A 23170-nucleotide genomic window follows, 5' to 3' on the forward strand; every position below is an offset into this window, starting at 1 on the left:
AATAAAATGAGTGTGTTTTGTTATAAGAAGTGATTACACTTACAGTACTAGAATTTCTTTTATGCAACTTAGTAATATAAACGTTCCGTCAAAAGAAAAATTAATTTCCTAAATAATTCCTTGAAAAGGTAGTTAACAGAATTAGATTTCTTTTAAGTGTCTGGGTTAATCATATGGTAATAACCTTTTACATGGATTACCTAGGGCTGATGTCTTGAATGAAAACTCAAGAAATGCTATGATTATCAAATAAAATATACAATTGCTGCGACTATAACTATCATGCTTATAGTTGCCGTTATTATATTTGTCAAATTTTCTTTTCACTATTTCGTTCAGGTAACGGTATTAGAATGTAAGATTGAGTCCTAACTTTTAAGACGATAAAAAAATTATTCTTTTTACCTTGGTCACTCCAAACTGCTGAAACCAATAGGCAAAATATCATAGATTTTATTTCCCATAGAACCCCTTAGAGATTTAATTCAAATTAAAACAACATCACACATTCCTAAAAAATTAAGAAAAAGAAAATGTAGTTAAAAATGGGAACCTATATTAATCTTAGGCATGATGAATTTAAGACATCAACTAGATCTAAAGATTAGAACATACCTTTGTAAGTGCTAAAATTCATATGATATAAAGGCTGACAGTAATTTCAACGGAAACTGAAAGAGATATTTAACCTCGAATAAAGAGTTATACCCAATGTTGGCAGGCTGGAAGATTATAGGAATAAGAAAAGAAAGAAGAAAGGAACGCTTTTCTAATAATAAAAAGTCACTAAATTAAATAATCACAACCAAGTGACTTCTGATTGATACAAAGTTAGGTTTAGAATATGGTCACCTGCCTTTTCTATGCTGTGTGTGAAAAAGTAGACATTCAACTTCAACTGTTCGTGAAAAACCAAAAAACTGGGACGAATATTGACTGATTGGGAGGATAGTCTCGAGTCACTTTTAACTAAATCACATTTCTTACATAAGAATATAGTATGATATACTGTAAAAAATACTTTACTGTATTCTACAATGATGGAATGCAACCCAATTTGCGAAGGAATGGAAAAATATATATGTTGCATATGGGTACATATATACTTCAAGGGGAAGATTCCACAATAATCTTTTGACTCTGACCTTCCAAATGAATTTAAAATGTTATTTTCATTAGTAAAATAAATTTTTGAATATACTTACCCGATAATCATGTAGCTGTCAACTCTGTTGCCGACAGAAATCTACGGTCGGGATACGCCAGCGATCGCTATACAGGTGGGGGTGAACACCACAGCGCCATCTGTGGTCAGGTACTCCAGTACTTCTTGTCAACACCACCTCAATTTTTTCCTCGGTCCACTGGTTCTCTATGGGGAGGAAGGGTGGGTCAATTAAATCATGATTATCGGGTAAGTATATTCAAAAATTTATTTTACTAATGAAAATAACATTTTTCAATATTAATCTTACCCGATGATCATGTAGCTGATTCACACCCAGGGTGGTGGGTGGAGACCAGCATACATGTTAACAAAGAAGCTAAGTATCCCGTATTTTATTTTATTAGTTATTCAAAAATAACATAAAATAAATAAGTACCTGGTAAGGAAGACGACTTGAACCATTACTCTGCCTTTATTAAGTACGTCTTTCTTACTGAGCGTAGCGGTCCTCTTAGGATGCTGAACGACTCTTAGGTGCTGAAGTATAAAGGGCTGCAACCCATACTAAAGGACCTCATCACAACCTTTAACCTCGGCGCTTCTCAAGAAAGAATTGACCACCCGCCAAATCAACAAGGATGTGGAAGGCTTCTTAGCCGACCGTACAACCCATAAAAAGTATTCAAGAGAAAGGTTAAAAAGGTTATGGGATTATGGGAATGTAGTGGCTGAGCCCCCGCCTACTACTGCATTCGTTGCTACGAATGGTCCCAGGGTGTAGCAGTTCTCGTAAAGAGACTGGACATCTTTGAGATAGAATGATGCGAACACTGACTTGCTTCTCCAATAGGTTGCATCCATAACACTCTGCAGAGAACGGTTCTGTTTGAGGGCCACTGAAGTAGCCACAGCTCTCACTTCATGTGTCCTTACCTTCAGCAAAGCAAGGTCTTCTTCCTTCAGATGAGAATGTGCTTCCCTAATCAGGAGCCTGAATAGGTAAGAAACTGAGTTCTTAGACCTTGGAAGAGAAGGCTTCTTGATAGCACACCATAAGGCTTCTGATTGTCCTCGTAAAGGTTATGACCTTTTTAGATAGTACCTAAGAGCTCTAACTGGGCAAAGTACTCTCTCCAGTTCGTCCCCCACCAAGTTGGACAGGCTTGGGATCTCGAACGACTTAGGCCAAGGACGTGAAGGAAGCTCGTTTTAGCAAAAAACCGAGCTGCAAGGAACATGTAGCCGTTTCAGATGTGAAAACTATGTTCCTGCTGAAGGCGTGGATCTCACTTACTCTTTTAGCTGTTGTCAAGCACACGAGGAAAAGAGTTTTTAATGTGAGGTCCTTAAAAGAGGCTGATTGGAGAGGTTCAAATCTTGATGACATAAGGAACCTTAGGACCACGTCTAGATTCCAGCCTGGAGTGGACAACCGACGTTCCTTTGAGGTCTTAAAAGACCTAAGGAGGTCCTGTAGATCTTTGTTGGTGGAAAGATCCAAGCCTCTGTGGCGGAAAACCGCTGCCAACATACTTCTGTAACCCTTAATCGTAGGAGCTGAAAGGGATCTTACGTTCCTTAGATGTAACAGGAAGTCAGCAATCTGGGTTACAGTGGTACTGGATGAGGAAACTGCATTGGCCTTGTACCAGCTTCGGAAGACTTCCCCTTTAGACTGATAGACTCTGAGAGTGGATGTCCTCCTTGCTCTGGCAATCGCTCTGGCTGCCTCCTTCGAAAAGCCCCTAGCTCTTGAGAGTCTTTCGAAAGTCTGAAGGCAGTCAGACGAAGAGCGTGGAGGTTTGGATGTACCTTCTTTACGTGAGGTAGACGTAGAAGGTCCACTCCTAGAGGAAGAGTCCTGGGAATGTCGACCAGCCATTGCAGTACCTCTATGAACCATTCTCTCGCGGGCCAGAGCGGAGCCAACCAACGTCAGCCGTGTCCCTTTGCGAGAGGCGAACTTCTGAAGTACCCTGTTGACAATCTTGAACGGCGGGAATGCATACAGGTCGAGATGGGACCAATCCAGCAGAAAAGCATCCACGTGAACTGCTGCTGGGTCTGGAATCGGAGAACAATACAACGGGAGCCTCTAGGTTATCGAGGTAGCGAACAGATCTATGGTTGGCTGACCCCACAGGGCCCAAAGTCTGCTGCAAACATTCTTGTGAAGGGTCCACTCTGTGGGGATGACCTGACCCTTCCGGCTAAGGCGATCTGCCATGACATTCATATCGCCCTGAATGAACCTCGTTACCAGCGTGAGCTTTCGATCTTTTAACCAGATGAGGAGGTCCCTTGCGATCTAGAACAACTTCCACGAATGAGTCCCTCCCTGCTTGGAGATGTAAGCCAAGGCTGTGGTGTTGTCAGAGTCCACCTCCACCACCTTGTTAAGCTGGAGGGACTTGAAGTTTATCAAGGCCAGATGAACCGCCAACAGCTCCTTGCAATAGATGTGAAGTGTCCTTAGCTCCTGATTCCATGTTCCCGAGCATTCCTGTCCGTCCAAAGTCGCACCCCAGCCCGTGTCTGATGCGTCAGAGAAGAGACGGCGGTCGGGTTTCTGAACAGCCAAAGGTAGACTTCCTTGAGAAGAAAGCTGTTCTTTCACCACGTGAGAGTAAACCTCCTCTCTTCGGAAACAGGAACTGAGATCGTCTCTAGCGTCATGTCCTTTATCCAGTGAGCCGCTAGATGATACTGAAGGGGGGGAGGTGGGGTCTCCCTAACTCGATGAACAGGGCCAGCGATGAAAGTGTCCCTGTTAGACTCATCCACTACCTGACTGAGCATCGGTTCCTTCTCAGCATGCTCTGGATGCAATCTAGGGCTTAGTATATCTTTGGGGCCGACGGAAAAGCCCGAAAAGCTCGACTCTGAAGATCCATACCCAGGTAGATAATGGTCTGGGATGGGACGAGCTGGGACTCCTCAAAATTGACCAGGAGGCCCAGTTCCTTGGTCAGATCCATAGTCCATCTGAGAATCTCCAGACAGCGACGACTTGTGGGAGCTCTTAAAAGCTAGTCGTCTGACAGAGCCGGACACAAGATCATGGTACTGCTGCACAGTCTGTGAACTGTCAACCATGGGGAAGCGAGGAAGTACAGTGACAACCCGAAGCTGTCTAGACTGTCTGGGTCGTACAGACAACTCCTTATCGGGTTGCTGAGGTTGCCGCACTGCGTCACAACAAGTCACTTCTGCTGGTTGTTGAACGTCTTCCCAGTGACACACTGACTCCGTAAACAAAAAATCCTCTAACAAGGACTAAGCTTGGACTGCATGTCTTGCAACACAGCTCAAGGTCTATGGGAGCAGGTGTGGTAACAGACGGGGTTAGCGACTGAAGTGGAACCATTACCCTCCCTGGAAGCATGCTATGCTTAAATAAAAGTCCATAGGAGGCTAAGCAGCTAAAGGCTCCTCTCCAAATGACAGAGTCCTCAAGGGAAAATCAGAAGGAGGGAGAATAGCACTTTCTCATCTACAGGAACCATATCCGAGAAAAGCTAAGTTCTCTCAGTGAGGGTTTCACTGGTGCAAAAGCAGCAGACTAGAAGGCAACGTTATGAAACTGCTTGACAGTCTAGTGAGTTGGCAACAACCAAAGATGTGTGACTGAGAAGCATGCGGTAAGGTATGCAGAGCATGCTGTATGCAGAGCATGCTGTATGTAGAGCATGCTGAAAGGTAAGCAGAGCATGTTGCATGGCGTGCGGCTTATGCTGCATGGGATGAGGCTCATGCTGCATGGGATGAGGCTCATGCTGCATGGTATGAGACTCATGCTGCATGGGATGAGGCTCAAGCTGCAAGGGATGAGGCTTATGCCGCATGCGTTGAGGAGGATGCCGCATAGTATGAGGCTCCTGCCTCATGGGTTGAGGCGGTCATGGTTTGAGGAGGATGCCGCATAGCATGAGGCTCCTGTGAGGTTCCTGCCTCAAGAGTTGCGTCTGCCTCAAGGGTTGAGGAGGTAGCTGCGCAGAGAGAGGCTCATGCTGTGAAGAATGCGGTTGCTGCATGCGTTGAGGCGGCTGCCTCATAGCATGAGGTTCCTCAAGAGTTGAGGCTCTTGCCTCAAGAGTTGAGGTTCTTGCCTCAAGAGTGGAGGTGGCTGCCACAAGAGTTGAGGTTGCTGCCTCAAGGATGGTGGAGGTTGCCGCAACGCAAGAGGTTGCTGCCTCGAGGATGGAGGAGGTTGTCGCAACACATGAAGCTCCTGCCTCAAGGGTAGAGGAGGTTGCTGCAAAGCATAAGGCTCCTGCCTCAAGTGTTGAGGAGGTTGCCGCATAGCAAGAGGCTCCTGCCTCAAGGAAAGTGGAGGTTGCTGCACAGCGCTGGTATCTGGCAACTCCCAATGCGGCAGCTCACGCGTGGAGGTAGGTTGAGGAACCTCAACATCATACGTCTGGCAGGGTGGACTGCGCAGAGGTGGAGTTGAGGCGGCTGCCTCATGAGCGCTCGCAGGAGGAGGTGTGCTAACCTTCTCTGCCTGAAACTCCTGCATCAACACCGCAAGCTGAGACTGCATTGTCAGCAGCATAGACCACTAGAGTTTAAGAAAGACAACAACAAACGGAGCTACTGTCCGTTGAAACTGAGGGTCTAAAACAGCTGGTGCGGCAACAGACGGAGTTACTGTCTGTTGCGATACCACCTTGCCTCTCTGGGAGGTGTGCAGTTGTCGTACTGCAGCAAGTCCGAACTGACCCAGTGCTAATGGCACCACCTAGGAGTTGGACTTGCGCGGAAGGGACCGACTTGCACTTAAAAGCTGCAAGATTTGGTCCATGGTTTCTGCGAGAAACCTCTTCCGCAGACGAGGAATAAAAGGGCTCTCTCGTCTTTGTGTGGGTGGGGTGATCACGTCGGCTACGTGAGTTGGTAACACCCGAAACCACGGAGGGAAACGTCTGTTCGTCGATCAAGGCCTGCTGAACCCATAAGTCCTTCGACATTACTTCTCCCCTGGGCTTGGGAGCTTGTAAGAGGTCCCAGACTAGGCGAACAACTGGCACGAACAGACGAACCCTCGAACGCAACACTGTAACACTTTGCGCTTATCACTTTATCACTTTTGATTTTCTGTTTGCACTTATTTCACTGAACTCGAAACTTTAAGTGGTTTGTACCTGAAACACGCAATTCTATCCTTCATTAAAAGTTAGTAATTGCGAAAACAGTACTACAATGTAACAGAAAAACATAATGAAAGATAAATAATTCAGTGGCTGGAAAAGAGACTAAACACTAGATCAAATAAACTACGTTTAAAATCTCTCACCGCATAAAGCCTGAGAACAAGAATAAAACTCTAGAAACGTTTACCTTCTTCCCCTAAAGAGACTAGGGAGAAGAGCAAAAACGATAACAACGTTACCCGCTTGAACGAAACGTTTATCCTCCTCTCTCTCCCTCCGTCTCTATCTCTCTCTCTCTCTCTTGACTTAGCACCTGAGAGAAGAGCCCAATTATATATATCGTTAAAACATATTATTGTTAAAGGAAAAAAACTGAAAGATTTCCCAAATAAAAAGTTCCTTTATTAGAATTAAAACCATTTAAGCTAAGAAAGAATGAACAAAACGCTAGAATCGGTTTACTCTTACTGCAACGTGACACCGTGATAGACTCTCTCTCTATCGTAACGATAGAGCGCAAGTTGAACGTTCTGAACGTCAACAACTGCAGAGACAAAACAAAACGTTAGTTCAACTTTGAAAACAGTACAAGACTATCAAAGAAATTCTTTCAAAAACATTAAAATAGCATGATATGTTAACAGGTAAAAACGAAATGACGGGCTCAATGTTAATTAACTTCGGTTCCAAGAAAAGACCGCCTACTATTAGGAAAGGTCGAATATAAACAAATATAAAAATTAATTTTAATAAGTTTATAATAAAAGGAAGTTAATCAAAGAGGCCTATAAAAGGCGGAGAGATATAAAATAAATCTATAACCTTGTTAAGCAAAATTAAGAGAGTCTATACTCTCTTCGACACCAACACTTCCGTCTAAGGGAAGGGTCGGCCATTTAAAAGTGAAAGAGAGTTCATACTCTCTTCGTACCAAAATTAAATAAAAAATTAAATCAAATTAATTCCAAAAACTTGCTAAGCTAATGATATAGCTTCCTGAATAGCGAAGGCTAAACTCTAGAGCAAATACATCACCAAATCGTGAGCAATAACTCCAGAATCAACAGCGTATCCATGTAGGTCTAGCCGGAGGCACGACAGAGGAAAAAATTGAGGTGGTGTTGACAAGAAGTACTGGAGTACCTGACCACAGATGGCGCTGTGGTGTTCACTCCCACCTGTATAGCGATCGCTGGCGTATCCCGACCGTAGATTTCTGTCGGCAACAGAGTTGACAGCTACATGATTATCGGGTAAGATTAATATTGAAAAAAATACTTTACTGTATTCTGCCATGATGGAATGCAACCCAATTTGCGAAGGAATGGAAAAATATATATATTGCATATGGGTACATATATACTTCAAGGGGAAGATTCCACAATAATCTTTTGACTCTGACCTTCCAAATGAATTTATTTTTCTATCCAGTACTTGATAAATACTTAGGATCCCAACAGAAAGGGCTCAACCAATCAAAAGTATTAAAAAATAAGCAAAAAAAAGAACTTACCTCGGCTTTTATCGTTTTCTTTTTCATCTAGAAGAAAAATAAAAAAAAAATAGCTAATTACAAAAATAAAGTTTAGAGCAATACAAAATACTGCATTTCTACTACAAATATAAGAAGAAGCTTTATAAGTGTGTGCCATTCTAAGCAAACCTTGCCGCTAACAGTATAAAAAAAGCTATCGTGAGAAAAAAAAAAGGCTTTACACTCAGCTAAAATACATTATGTCTACTTGAAAAGTTCTTTATGGCTAATGATATATTTCTGTACATAAGGAAGTGGTGCTTACTGATGCAATACATTACTAACATGCTTTGATGAATACTTCTAAGCAATAAGAAAATATATGCACTTTAATATACTGTGTACATATTAATATACTGTGTACATATATATATATATATATATATATATATTTATATATATATATATATATATATATAAATATATATATATATATATATATATATATATATATATATATATATATATATATATATATATATATATATATATTGTGACGCAGTTCCGGTAGGCCCTGCTGCTTCCTCCGGAGCCTTGGATGACCGTGGAGGTAGCAGCAGTAGGGGATTCAGCGATATGAGGCTTCATCTGTGGTGGATAACATGGGAGGGTGGGCTGTGGCACCCTAGCAGTACTAGCCAAACTCGCTTGAGTTCCTCGTCAGGCTGGGAGGAGCGTAGAGAGGAAATGGCCCAACGCCCTTTTTTTTCTTACATATCGGCTAACGCCAAAAATTGGGGGAAGTGCCTTGGTATATGTAAGATGTATATACAGTATATATAGAACTTAGATTATAGTTGCAGGGTACTAAGGATATCTCAAAGAACTGTATACAATTCTTGGTCAATTAATTTAAGATGCCTTGGTGAGTACTAAGGTAACAATTAAATAAACAGCTTTCAAAATATCTTTTGCCTCTACAGCTTACTTCTTTCTATGTTGGGAATTTTATCCTTCAAAAGAAATTTATGCATAAAAATAGTTAGTCTTTGAAGACTAATTGGTGCCCTATGCCAGCACCCCAAAAATATACAGTATATAATACTGTAAATGGAAAATGCAGCCAATGTTAGTTTATCACAATAATGCCTCACGATACGAAATTAATTCGTTCTGGAGTGGCTTTTGTTCCATAAAAATTTTGTATTATGAGTCCCATTTTACCACATTAAATTTTATAATAAAGCTACAGTATAATTACAATGAAATACTGTACAGCCAAATACATTTGAATCATTCAATATACCTAACCTAACTGTTAATACTGTATCTGAACAGTGTCTACCAGTAAAACCTTTGAAGGAATTGGTCATTCTATATCAGATTTGCTCTCTTGTGCTTGTTTTTATTTGCTACCAATGGTCTTAGGACATACATTTTAAATGTTTAAAGGCCACTCATGAATGGCAGAGGCAATGGACAGTGACATTGCCCTATCAAGCAGGACAATGCCTAGAGATTGACCCTATTATATATGATCAACACCCATGGCCCCTCTCCACCCAAGCTAGGACCGAGGAGGGCCAGGCAATGGCTGCTGATGACTCAGAAGATAGACCTATAGGCTCCCTTCAACCCCAACCCCCTATCCTTAGCTCACAAGGATGATGAGGTTCCAGTGACCAAAGGAACTAAAGAGTTTGAGCAGGACTCTAACCCCAGTCTGGTGATCGATCACCAGTCAGGGACGTTACCACATCGGCCACCACAACCCTAATGAAAATCATTGTAATACCCCAGGAATTTACTATTAAGAAAACAACTACCTCTTTAAGTGCTTGGAAGAATGTATCAACAACCATTTAGTGATGCAGCAAAAAAAATACAGAACTAAATATGAGGTAATACTAAAAATAAAGTTCTGAGTTATGTAAAGTACCAGAAAAAATCATTCTTTCTAATACTGTATTTTATACAGTGACCGTATGATTGCACATATTTTTTCTTATAGCTTTCACAAAAGGAAAAATCTTAAATTCATGAGAATCAATAAATCACGTTCCTCAGAATATTCTTTGTGCACAATATGTATAGAAATAATTTTAGTACATTTAATGTTACATGTTACAGAGAGGCACCTCAACATCTCAAATGTGGTGCAAGTCATTTTCTGCAAAATAACTTTGTATTCAAGAAATGATACATTTTCTTCTAATATTGAGTAATATAGAAAGGACCCCATTGCTATTAAGTTTGAGTACCTGAGCGCTAGTCTGAGGTCAATCAGAAACTACTTACTAATGGAAGTGAATAGTTTGCCTTATACACCTTGCACTAAAATAAAATATATGAGAAAGTATTTTCCTTTACTATTAACATGATTCTCTACGTAGCATTACTCCTCAGTTTTCTAACATAGAAGTCGCAAAGGTAAAAAAAAAAATCAGTATGTGAAAATTAAATAGACTAAGGTTGCCATAAATATACTGAAATAAGGATTGTAACTGTCATAAGGTCCAACACAAATTAGTTGATAATAGTGGTGAAAAGGAAAAAATTAATTTGACTTTTTTAATGGTAAATCTCTACTTCCAACTAATATTAACTTTACAGTTACAAAATCTAAATCATGATGAGAGAATTATGCAAAAATAAAAATACTTTGTGATTTTCCTTTTAAAGACGTGTAAACAATCAGAAGACTACTAGTAAAGGTTACAGCCACTCTAGTGTGCATAAACAATCCACTTAGTACCTAAACATATGCAGTGTGCCTTCAAATATAACCAAAGAATGCATTGCAAATTGAAAATGGTGTGAAAATACACTGATCCTATGGAAACAGTTCTCACTGCCTAGCTTTAGCAAAGATAGCCTTGAAAAGCATATAAACTATCAAGAAATTTTACAAATATTTACTGATGCAGTAGCTGGTAATTCTAAGTAAATATTGATACTGCAGGGAATACATATAAGCTAATATCTTAAGTACTTGGCATAGTAGCAATGACACTGCTGTTGATTAAGAAAAGCTATTTCATGCAAATGATGATAGGCAAGAAAATGTGAAATTACTAATTACAAAACATTCACATAATTACATACTTCAAACCGACTTACCTGAAGAGATCCTTTGAGGTTAACCTTTGAGTTATTGTTGTGGAGATACTGGTCTTCTAACCAAGCGGTGAGTTCAAGACTTGGAGGAACTTTCCAAATGCCATCCACTTCTAGCTCCCATTTGGCAGCGGAGGGCATGAGACTTAGATAAGCCACTTCATGGTGATTCTGATTGACCTGAGTGCATGGAAAATCAAGAACAATGTGAATGTAAGTCTGAATTGCCTTTAAGCGGGGGTTTACACGGTCGAACCTGGTTGTTGAACCTGTTTGTCAAACAGTTCGATGAGGTAGCTGTCAATCACAAATGTATAAGGTTTGTGGACAATTAAGCCATGGCCACAAAAATTGGGCGAGAACAGACTTTCTTTGAACCATTCGACAAGTAATCGACAACTAAATACCCCGTTCACACGTTCGAACATTACTTCAAACACTTGTCTGTCGAACCGCGTTTGATGAACGTGTTCGACCGTGTAAACTTTACCTGTAAATTCAACTGTTTTTATTTAACAGAATTGTAAGAATTATTAGTCTAAATCTTATTGTAAAACAATAATTTATGTGGAAGTATATTCACAGAATATCAGTAAAATGCTGCTAGATACACAAAGATCAGTAAATTTGTGAGCTACTTCACATTATTGAGAGTACAAAACATTGGAAGTTCAGAGTACAGTACTTACAAGAGATAGACCAATTTTCTCTATCGCCAGACACAATTCAAACGATGCGCGTTCCAGAGGTAAACGGGTGGTAGCAGCTAAACGATCGGATTGCGTGAACAATAATATCCTCTGTCCTCCTTGTTTGAAACTAACCCAGTGCACCAATGTCTTTTCTTTTCGAGTTTTGGTTGACTAAAAATGGAATGATATTTACATTATGTGTAATTAGAAGAAAATTAATTCATTGGTTTTTACTTTCATGAAAATATAATACACTAATGAATTATATATATTCATACACTAATGAATTATATATATTCAAAGTTAATGACTATAGCATTTCAAAATCCCTAAATCAATAAAATCAGAGCATATTTAATTTATTGAAAATTTTAAAAATACATTTGGAAATATACCTTTCACTTACAAAATTTTCCATTATGAAAATTTAAGTCTTATTGTTCAAACACTCTATTGATAATGTATGCCATATCAATGATAATCCACATATACAAAATAGAAGAAAAATTTTATTATAACATCAGATAAAACGTGGACAGCAGGATAGATTAAATTTACATTATTTTAATAATTCTAATGCCATTTTAAACATAAAATATACTGTGTTGTAGATATAAATGATCATTGCCATAAAATTGATCTTTATAAGTTACTTCAATCCCCTCACAGTCCACAAAAAGGTTCTTCATCTCTCCCACAATCCACAACTAGGCTAGGTAGTTACCTGATCTATATCATACTAGTGTCTTAAATCTGTCTCAATGGTATGTCTTAGTGAAAGAGACACCTTTCAAGTTCTACCCTCAAGTATGTAGAGCCTAGAACAATCATCCAAGTAAATTAATGACCCTTTTGTCTGATGCAAAGTCTTTGAAAATGACTTTCTCATACATTATCTACTTTAGGGATAAGTGGCTTGCATGGTTACTTTATATTTTCACCATAGACTATGAAAACACTAGTCTAGGAGATTACTGGATGAGCTTCTGTTAAAAAAGCCTTAGTTCTTGTAAGCTTAAACTCCCAGTGTGATATCCCCAATTGTAATTATCTCAGAGCATATGACAGTAGATGGAAAATGATGGTTTACTAAACTAATGTCTTTCAAATTCTAGTATTCGGATTATGTGGACAACATAACTCTTATCATTTGTGTACTGTGAACAAATGTGTAAATGCTGTCTACTCGTCCTGTTACTTATGTAATGAAACTATAATGCATCGACTTGATAGAAAGGTGGAAGAAATAAGATGAAGAGAGTACAAACACAGCTAACTTGTAACCAGCTTTTTGTATTTCTGTCATTTGGGATGCTCCACAACTGATTTTCGTGTTTCTGTTATTTTGATATCAAATGTCAATGACACCTACAGTATATCATATGTTATAAATGAATTATAAATGGAAATTCTATTCTAAACCATAAAAACAGAGTCAGTAGAAAAGTTCAAAAGACATGTTTCTGAAATAAATTTAAAATTACCAAACAAGAGACTTGTTTATTGAATGCTTCAATCCTCAGTTAACACAAAAACTATAATATAAACAATGAGGTTTAGATATAGTTTTAATGATACTGGTAAATTCTGAAGCTAAAATTATTTATATTATCTGTTTCATGTGAACAACAAAGGTTATTATTGTTGAACTTTTTACAGCCCAATATCTGATCACAACGGTTCATAAAAAAAATAAGCAGTAAAATTTTATACAAAAGATCTATGCTGTTCATTACATTACTGATGGAGCAAGAGAACTCCAAACTATAAACACACAAGAACAATAAATATACACTAATCTAAAATAAATTCTCGATTCCAGTCATAAAGTTTGAAGGTTTCCAAGGCATTATCAATGAACAACACATATGACACAAGGTTTTAAACCTTACATAAAGAAATAATGACACTAAGTTGGTGTAAGGTATTAGTTAGCATTGCATACTTAATTAAAGACACAAACCTTATATAGTATAAAGGACTGGTATTGGTTAGTATTCAAATGCAAATATAAAGAAACAAACCTGATTTGGTATAAGGTATTGATTGCTTTGTCCTTTTTCCTCTGGCTCGTCATCAGATTCTGTTGACGACGATGATGCCACCGTCTTCGCCCTATGCCTCTGGCCTATCTTCTTTGGTCGAGTCTTCGGAGTACCCATGCTGGACTGAGATTTGGCCCGAACCATACCAGGTTTCAGAGATGTGATGGTGACGCATTTGCTACCATGGTCATCCTGCAGAGGAATAGAAAGAATTAAATTCAAAATCTCAAGTTTGGTCTAAGTTATAGAATTAATTTCTTGAATAATGGAATGATTATTTTATCAACATCGACATGATTGCATAACTTTGCATTGCTTTTCAACCGAGTCAAATAGTTTACCATGCAGTAAGCAGGTTGTCAAGTTAACCAAAGAGGTTTTCTGAAATGGATGAATTTCCATTTAATTTTCGCATGCAATAATAAACAAGTGCCTATATAATAATTTCATACCTTATTGATAACAGCAGGGATGTCGTCAGTCTTTCTATTGTATATATTCCAAAGAACTTCCTGAGGTAAGGTTGGATCATCCCAAGTATAGAGCTGAGATTGATAAGGTGCTAGAAGATGGGTCTGGAAAAAAGAAAACATTGAGAAGATGGGTCTGGAAACAAGAAAATATTAAGAAGATAGGGCTGGAAACTAGAAAACATAAAGATGATGAGTCTAGAAACAAGAAAACGCTAGGAAGATGGGTCTGGAAACAAGAAAACATAAAGATGATGAGTCTGGAAACAAGAAAACATTAAGATGGGTTTGAAAACAAGAAAACATTAAGATGATGTGTTTGAAAACAAGAAAACATTAAGATGATGGGTCTGGAAACAAGAAAACATTAGGAAGATGGGTCTGGAAACAAGAAAACAATAAGATGATGGGTCTGGAATCAAGAAAACATTAAGAAGATGGGTCTGGAAACAAGAAAACATTAAGAAGATGGGTTTGAAAACAAGAAAACATTAAGATGATGGGTCTGGAAACAAGAAAACATTAGGAAGATGGGTCTGGAAACAAGAAAACAATAAGATGATGGGTCTGGAATCAAGAAAACATTAAGAAGATGGGTCTGGAAACAAGAAAACATTAAGAAGATGGGTCTGGAAACAAGAAAACATTAAGATGATGGGTCTGGAAACAAGAAAACATTAGGAAGATGGGTCTGGAAACAAGAAAACAATAAGATGATGGGTCTGGAATCAAGAAAACATTAAGAAGATGGGTCTGGAAACAAGAAAACATTAAGAAGATGGGTTTGAAAACAAGAAAACATTAAGATGATGGGTCTGGAAACAAGAAAACATTAGGAAGATGGGTCTGGAAACAAGAAAACAATAAGATGATGGGTCTGGAATCAAGAAAACATTAAGAAGATGGGTCTGGAAACAAGAAAACATTAGGAAGATGGGTCTGGAAACAAGAAAACATTAAGATGATGGGTCTGGAATCAAGAAAACATTAAGAAGATGGGTCTGGAATCAAGAAAACATTAAGAAGATGGGTTTGAAAACAAGAAAACATTAAGATGATGGGTCTGGAAACAAGAAAACATTAGGAAGATGGGTCTGGAAACAAGAAAACAATAAGATGATGGGTCTGGAATCAAGAAAACATTAAGAAGATGGGTCTGGAAACAAGAAAACATTAAGAAGATGGGTCTGGAAACAAGAAAACATTAAGAAGATGGGTCTGGAAACAAGAAAACATTAAGAAGATGGGTCTGGAAACAGGAAAACATTAGGAAGATGGGTCTGGCAACAAGAAAACATTAGGAAGATGGGTCTGGAAACAAGAAAACAAAAGATGGGTCTGGAAACAAGAAAACATTAGAAAGATGGGTCTGGAAACAAGAAAACATTAACAATTATGTCATATCATTAACATTAATGATCAAAATCCACATTACTGCAAATTTTTACCTAATAAACAAGGACAAGAGGTCAAGAAAATATGTTGAAGTGATTGTAAAAGCTTCATCATAAACTATGGAGTCCTGGCATGGTTAGGTTGACAGTTTGAGACGTGTGAGCTAAAATGCTACCATATTATATTACTTGCATATTGATTATTGTTCTTTTCAATTTGGATTTTATATCTTAACAGTTTAATAGGAACATTTGCATTATTTTATACTCTTTGAATTCTTTCAGGTGATCATAAATGAAATTATTCCAGCATCGCATTCTATTAAAAAGAATTACATTGTTCAGTACATCTTTAAATTTTTCAGGATTTAGGACAAATTTCCCTGACCTTTGATATTATGCTCTCAAATCTGATCTAGTCAGATTTTATGCACATTATAGATAAGCTTATATGATGTAGGTTTGCAGGTTACACAAAGGAAACTACAGAGAGGATTAATTTTTGTACTTGTGATATATACATTACTGTACTTGTCAGTAATCATGACCTACAGTACAATTTGGGGTTTGAATTATTATTCTTTACTGGCATTCTATATACACTGTTTCAGCAATGGAAACATCAAATCTGCTTGTATTGATGCCTTATTTCTTTTACCAATTTTAATTTAAAGACTTGAATGTTTTAATATAATAATTGACTAAAAACATTACATTATAAATAAATATTTTTGACTAGTGTACTTCGCAAAATAATAAAAACATTAAAATATCATTGGACATCATACCTGATTGCAGCCCTTTTGGTGAATGCGCAAATGTACATCTTCACACCAGTTCTCAATTCTGACAGGTGCATCACCAACTTGATATTTGTCAAAAGTGACAGTTACAGGATTATCCGACCCTACGCCAGATACGTGGACAACAAGCGCTCTCTGAAAATTGAAATACGATCACTAAAATGACAACATAAAAGGTAAACAAGATTCAAAATAGGAACATCAAGTAAATTTAATATCTATTTAGTATTTTATATGAAAGAAGAAAAAAAGCAGACTACCTACACCCTTTTCCATTCGTAAAACAGTCGAGTGAATGGAATTGAAATGGAAATGCTGGGAGCGGACCTGTTGGTCTCTGTAACGCACGACCATATGCATGTCCTCCATATCTGGCCAGAATGGTATGCACTGAAATATGGAATCAATTTTTAGATACATGGGTTTATGCATTTGAGGATAAACCTAGCCACAGTAACCTAAATATCATTCAGTAAGGACACAGACGTAAAACTCGACACAATTTGTTTAATGAATGAGTGAAGTTTACGCAAGAGTTTAAGCTTTTCCGAAAGCATTACAGCAATACTATATACTGTATTCAGGTTCAGTTCAATGAAAAAGTTAATTAAGATCTGAATTTTGCTTACGATTTCCTTGATCAGTTCATGCAAAATTTGAGGTTATTCTCATTGATGATCTTTGGTGCTGTGATGCCAGTGTGATAAACCAAATATCTGAGGTGATTGCACAAATCAGATTTTTTTCTCCAACCAAACCACAGCTAAATATGAAATATGGTTTGTTCATCATAAAACATGTGGTTGGAAAAATTCTACATGTTTAAATGTAAAGGCCAGTCTAAATTGAATCAAACCTAGTAGTTGGTATTTAAAAATATTCTGTATTGAATATAGAACAAATATAATAATATTTTGTAATGAATATAGCACAAATATATCATAAAATAGCACTCTCCTTGATTAAAAAAAGTTCATCATGGTTGTGAAAAATGTCTATAAAATTCCTGCATGCAAGTTTTCGGACAAAGAAATGAAATATGATGGCGAGTCAACCTTCATACCAAATTCAAACATTGCGCATATTTACCCAAAATTAGCAGAATATTTTAGAAAATGAACAATTCCATTCTGACAAATGAAAATAAAAGGACCCTTCTAGTGTATGCTATCATAACAATATGAAATTCTTTAGACCTTGAAAGTCAAAGAATTATACTATATATATATATATATATATATATATATATATATATATATATATATATATATATATATATATATATATATATATATATATACACACATATATATATATATATATATATATATATACATACATATATATATATATATATATACATATATATATATATATATATATACATACATATATATATATATATATATATATATATATATATATGTATGTATATGTGTATATATATATATATATATATATATATATATATATATATATATATATATATATATATATATATATATATATATATATACTGTATATGTGTGTGTGTGTGAGTAGTAATAACATACTTCAATTATTTATAATACTGCATAAATGTCCTTTTGACTCTTTCAATGGAAATTATCCAACACTGGGAGAGTATTACAGTACTATGGTATTGATTCTATATATATTTCCAACCGATGAAATCTTTAATCAAAATAGAGTAATTGCTAACTGACAACATAACTGAAATTTCTTACCTGTTGAGGATTGATATCATACCACAGCTCCATCTTATCATTTTCTTGCATAAATTTGAGCGGTCTTGCAGTTAAATTGCGTACTAAAAAGTACGGCATTAGGATAACTGTCTTTGTGAGATGAATTTTTCCACAGCCAGAGTCTACAAAAAATGTAAAAATAATCTTAGAAAGATAATCTGATCTGCTTATCAAGTGACGAGCTACTTCTTTATACCATATTAACTAAATGTGCAATCTATGAGTAGTTAACCCTTTTACCCCCAAAGGACGTACTAGTACATTTCACAAAACTCATCCCTTTACCCCCATGGACGTACCGGTACGTCCTTGCAAATAACTGCTATTTACATTTTTTTGCATATTTTTGATAATTTTTGAGAAACTTCAGGCATTTTCCACGAGAATGAGACCAACTTGACTTCTCTAAGACGAAAATTAAGGCTGTTAGAGCAATTTAAAAAAAAATAATCCGCAAAATGTGCTTAAAAAAATAACCCCTGGGGGTTAAGGGTTGGAAAGTTCCAAATAGCCTGGGGGTAAAAGGGTTAAAATGTCTTACTATAATGCGAAACAAGCACAGTTCTCACTTATGAACGCAAGTAAAAATATCTACCTAAGTAAACACTTTCCTACGCCTATTCAAGGCAGGTAAAGCCAACAGCAACATACAAAGAAATATGAGAGCTACTGATTTACTTACCTTGTATCCCTTCACACTGAGTTTGTGCAGCGAGGGCCGACTGTTTCACTCTCGCTAAAAGTCTATATTTCTTCTCTCTCCTCTTATCTGTACAAACTACGACACCACAAGACCCCACTGCTTCGCAGCTCCATCGTTTTGACCAGTCGCTGTCCAGAGCACGGATCTAAAAAGTATCACAAGGAATTAATTCAGAAATTTGTAAATTCAATCAATCACATTCAATGCCAATTATACAAGGCCAATCATGTTTTGCTGTAGGCTACAGATATTTCATTCCTGTCACGTATACTGTATTGTCCATGTTCAGTGCATACATTATAAGCTCTATAGACCCTTGATTTTCCATTGTGTCATAAAGTCTACCAATTGTTTCTAAAGGTTTAAAGGTCACTCATGAATGGCTGAAGCAAAGGACAGTGACAATGCCCTAGCTAGCTGGACAATGCTCTAGAGACTGACAACACTATACGTAGGATCAGCGACCAAGCAACCTCTACACCCAAGCTAGGATGAGGGAGGGCCAGGTAATGGCTGCTGATAACTCAGCAGATAGACCTATAGTCTTCCCAAAATCCCCAATCCTTAGCTCACAAGGATGATGAGGTTGCAGATACTACAAGAAACTATCAAGCTTGAGAAGGACTTGAACCCCAGACCGGCAGATCGCCAAACAGGGATGTTTTCTATAGCGACATATTCTGCTCAAGACAATTGTGAAAATATTTGCATTGCATATGGCAAATTGATATATAGTATTATACACTAATGGGTATGATCACATTAACACACCATAAAGAAATCTCAGTGGTCTGTAATATGAAAGATCACTTTTGAAGCTGTTTAACTTAGAAATACTGATGAAAAGTATGAAAAAATAAATGTTCATCTTTAGCAAAATGATTCTATTGTAATTTTAATTGTATGAAGACATTTATTCTGCCATAATGGCATATTTAGAAATTTCTTAAATTAAGGGGATCGCCCGCCATAAAAGCCAATATCGGCAAATATCATTGGATTTCTATAATTTTACCATATGTTGTTTGTATTACTACTCTGCTGATTCTCTATAAATTTTATTGGAATCGGACCATAATAAGTTTGTTGAGTGTAGTTGGAAAAGTGTATGGTAGAGTACTGATTAATAGGATTAAGGATAAAACAGAGACTGCATCTTAGAAGTACAGGGTGGTTTTAGAAGAGGTATGGGTTGTATGAATCAGATTTTTACAGTTAGGCAGATATGCGAGAAATATTTAGCAAATGGTAAGGAGGTGTATGTTGCGTTTATGGATCTGGAGAAAGCGTATGATAAGAGTTGATAGGGAAGCAATGTGGAATGTGATGAGGTTATATGGAGTTGGTGGAAGGTTGTTGCAAGCAGTGAAAAGTTTCTACATAGGTAGTAAAGCATGTGTTAGAATAGGAAATGAAGTGAGTGATTGGTTTCCGGTGAGAGTAGGGCTGAGACAGGGATGTGTGATGTCGCCGTGGTTGTTTAACTTGTAATTTGATGGAGTGATGAGAGAGGTGAATGCTCAAGTGCTTGGATGAGGATTGATACTGGTAGACGAGAATGAGCATGAATGGGAGGTAAATCAGTTGTTGTTTGCGGATGATACTGTACTGGTTGCAGACGTGGAAGAGAAGCTTGACCGATTAGTGACAGAATTTGGAAGGGTGTGTGAAAGAAGGAAGTTGAGAGTTAATGTGTGTAAGAGTAAGGTTATGAGATGTACGAGAAGGGAAGGTGGTGCAAGGTTGAATGTCATGTTGAATGGGGAGTTACTTGAGAAAGTGGATCCGTTCAAGTACTTTGGGTCTGTTGTTGCAGCAAATGGTGGAGTGGAAGCAAATGTAAGGGTGCAAAGTGTTGGGGGAGTAGTAAAAATAGAGGGTTAGGCACGAATGTAGAGAGAGTTCTATATGAGAAAGTGATTGTACCAACTGAGATGTATGGATCGGAGTTGTGGGGAATGAAAGTGACAGAGAGACAGAAATTGAATGTGTTTGAGATGAAGTGTCTAAGGAGTATGGCTGGTGTATCTCGAGTAGATAGGGTTAGGAACGAAGTAGTGAGGGTGAGAACAGGTGTAAGAAATGAGTTAGCAGCTAGAGTGAATATGAATGTGTTGAGGTGGTTTGGCCATGTTGAGAGAATGGAAAATGGCTGTCTGCTAAAGAAGATGAATGCAAGAGTTGATGAGAGAAGTACAAGAGGAAGGCCAAGGTTTGGGTGGATGGATGGAGTGAAGGAAGCTCTAGGTGATAGGAGGATAGATGTGAGAGAGGCAAGAGAGCGCGCTAGAAATAGGAATGAATGGTGAGCGATTGTGACGCAGTTCCGGTAGGCCCTGCTGCTTCCTCCAGTGCCTTAGATGACCGCGGAGGTAGCAGCAGTAGGGTATTCAGCGTTATGAAGCTTCTTCTGTGGTGGATAACGGGGGAGGGTGGGCTCTGGCACCCCAGCAGTACCAGCCAAACTCGGTTGAGTCCCTTGTCAGGCTGGGAGGAACGTAGAGAGGAGAGGTCCCCTTTTCTGTTTCATTTGTTTGATGTCAGCTACCCCCCAAAATTGGGGGAAGTGCCTTGGTATATGTATGTATGTACAATGTGACATTAAGGTACATAACATTTGTATAAACTAAACACAGAATTTACCATTGCATAATGTAATATACCTTTAATGTAAAACTTCATAAAATACTTCAGGCCATCATTCAACCTTAAGGAGATTAACATTAATCTTACCTTTAACTTATGAGGATAATTTCTTTTGTATCGGAATAACACAATCTCTTCGGATCCATTCAAATCACAGATATATTTTGATCTTGCTCCCTGAAATACAGAATATGGAAACTAAGGTAATTTCAAAAGGTAATACTTTAAGACTAATAGTTATTGATTTTGCATTATATTAAAGTTTCCTAGTTAGAAAAGCAGGTTGCTACAAACCCAAGGGCTTAAACTGGGAAAGCAGCCCAGGGTGGTAAGGAAATAGGGAAATAACGAATTAACTATATATTAGAAATGATAAAAACTAATGTTAACTTCAGTAGTTATGTTAAATAATTTCATATATAAACTATCTAATGTGACTGACGTCAAACTATTCAACGTAAAAACATTTGCAACAAGTCTAAACTTCTGACGTTACACTGGCTCAACCACAAGATAAGGAAGATCATTCCACAATCTGGTCACAGCTGGAATAAAAACTTCTACATTACAACGCAGTATCAAGCCTAAGATGGAGAAGGCAAGACTGTTTGAATAAACTGCGTGCCTAATGCTAGGTACAGGATAGCACCATATAGGAAGATCTGAAGGCAAAGAATGGTCGCAATTATGAATAATATTATGCTACATGGACAAAGAAATAACTGAACCACTCTGCCAGAAAATAATATCCACATCAGCCATAAGAAATTTAATAAACTGCATGTTTTTCCCAACAAATTAGGATGAAAATCAGAAAGGAAAACAATTTTCAAAATATTGTAGAATGAAAGAATCAAAACATTTTCTCAGGATAGACTGTTCACCAAAAATATTAAAATAGGTACCTATTTAATATGACAATTTTTCTGACAAGCGAAGAAACATTGTATGTATTTCTCAAAAGTAAATTTGCAATCAAGAATTACACCTAGAACTCGAAATGAGTTGCGTACAATTAAAGAGCCATTGTCAACGGACGAATCTGGATGTTGTGCCCTTGTCCTCGACCTGCTTATAATCTGAGGTTTTTGGGGGGGTTTAACTTCATGCCTCACAATTTGCACCATGCATTTGATTAGATCTTTAGTTGGGGATTCTGCATAGTTTTATATTCAGGAGATGCAATTGATACAAAGTGAGTAGTATCATCTGTATATTTTACAAAATTTAGAGCATTGTCAATAAAAAATTAAGATATCCCTAAAGTACAAAAATTATAACCTATAAGTGTTTCATAACTTGGGCACAGGTATACAGAAAATTATGGGTTCTACTAGGTAAATACTTTAAAGTACAGTTGGCATTAATTTTCATATTCTTGCTAGATATATCTTTCATTCCAAATTCTTTTTACCGAACTTCCTCATGAATAAATCTTCATAAGGACATTAAAACAAGATACAAATTTGGGGTTTTTCAGTTTAAAGTGGATACCTTTGGTAATCATGAAAATTAAATATGTTATTATTAATACAATCCAACAAGGTTAATAAATCTCTCAATCTCTCAAAAAAAAAAGGGAATTCACAAAATCTTTTTTATTTGCACAACCAACAGGAGTAAAAATTATATTAACTGTGGCATTAAAAATTTTTATGACAGGCAAATGCTGTCTTAAAGCGGATAAAAACTCCAAGTAAAAACTAGTGCAATCAAAATCAGCTACGAAAAGATACACGTTTTAAGTTTATAAGAAC

At 37.3% G+C, this 23170-nt stretch overlaps 1 protein-coding gene across 2 annotated transcripts in view; it reads right to left on the bottom strand.

The window, feature by feature from the left end:
- The window catches only part of LOC137640314 (intermembrane lipid transfer protein VPS13A-like), a 158496-nt gene that overhangs the window by 80239 nt on the left and 55087 nt on the right, over window positions 1-23170 (bottom strand). For both annotated transcript variants that reach the window (XM_068372947.1, XM_068372946.1), the window contains exons 23-32: window positions 21501-21590; window positions 18747-18912; window positions 18044-18186; window positions 16581-16706; window positions 16302-16451; window positions 14102-14224; window positions 13629-13841; window positions 11602-11775; window positions 10916-11092; window positions 7835-7861 (exon numbers count right to left, since the gene is read on the bottom strand). In XM_068372947.1, coding sequence (XP_068229048.1) covers window positions 7835-7861; window positions 10916-11092; window positions 11602-11775; window positions 13629-13841; window positions 14102-14224; window positions 16302-16451; window positions 16581-16706; window positions 18044-18186; window positions 18747-18912; window positions 21501-21590 — 1389 coding nt within the window. The remainder of the gene's footprint in view (window positions 1-7834; window positions 7862-10915; window positions 11093-11601; window positions 11776-13628; window positions 13842-14101; window positions 14225-16301; window positions 16452-16580; window positions 16707-18043; window positions 18187-18746; window positions 18913-21500; window positions 21591-23170) is intronic.

Source organism: Palaemon carinicauda, chromosome 4 (genome assembly GCF_036898095.1).
Source record: "Palaemon carinicauda isolate YSFRI2023 chromosome 4, ASM3689809v2, whole genome shotgun sequence".
NCBI lineage: Eukaryota > Metazoa > Arthropoda > Malacostraca > Decapoda > Palaemonidae > Palaemon > Palaemon carinicauda.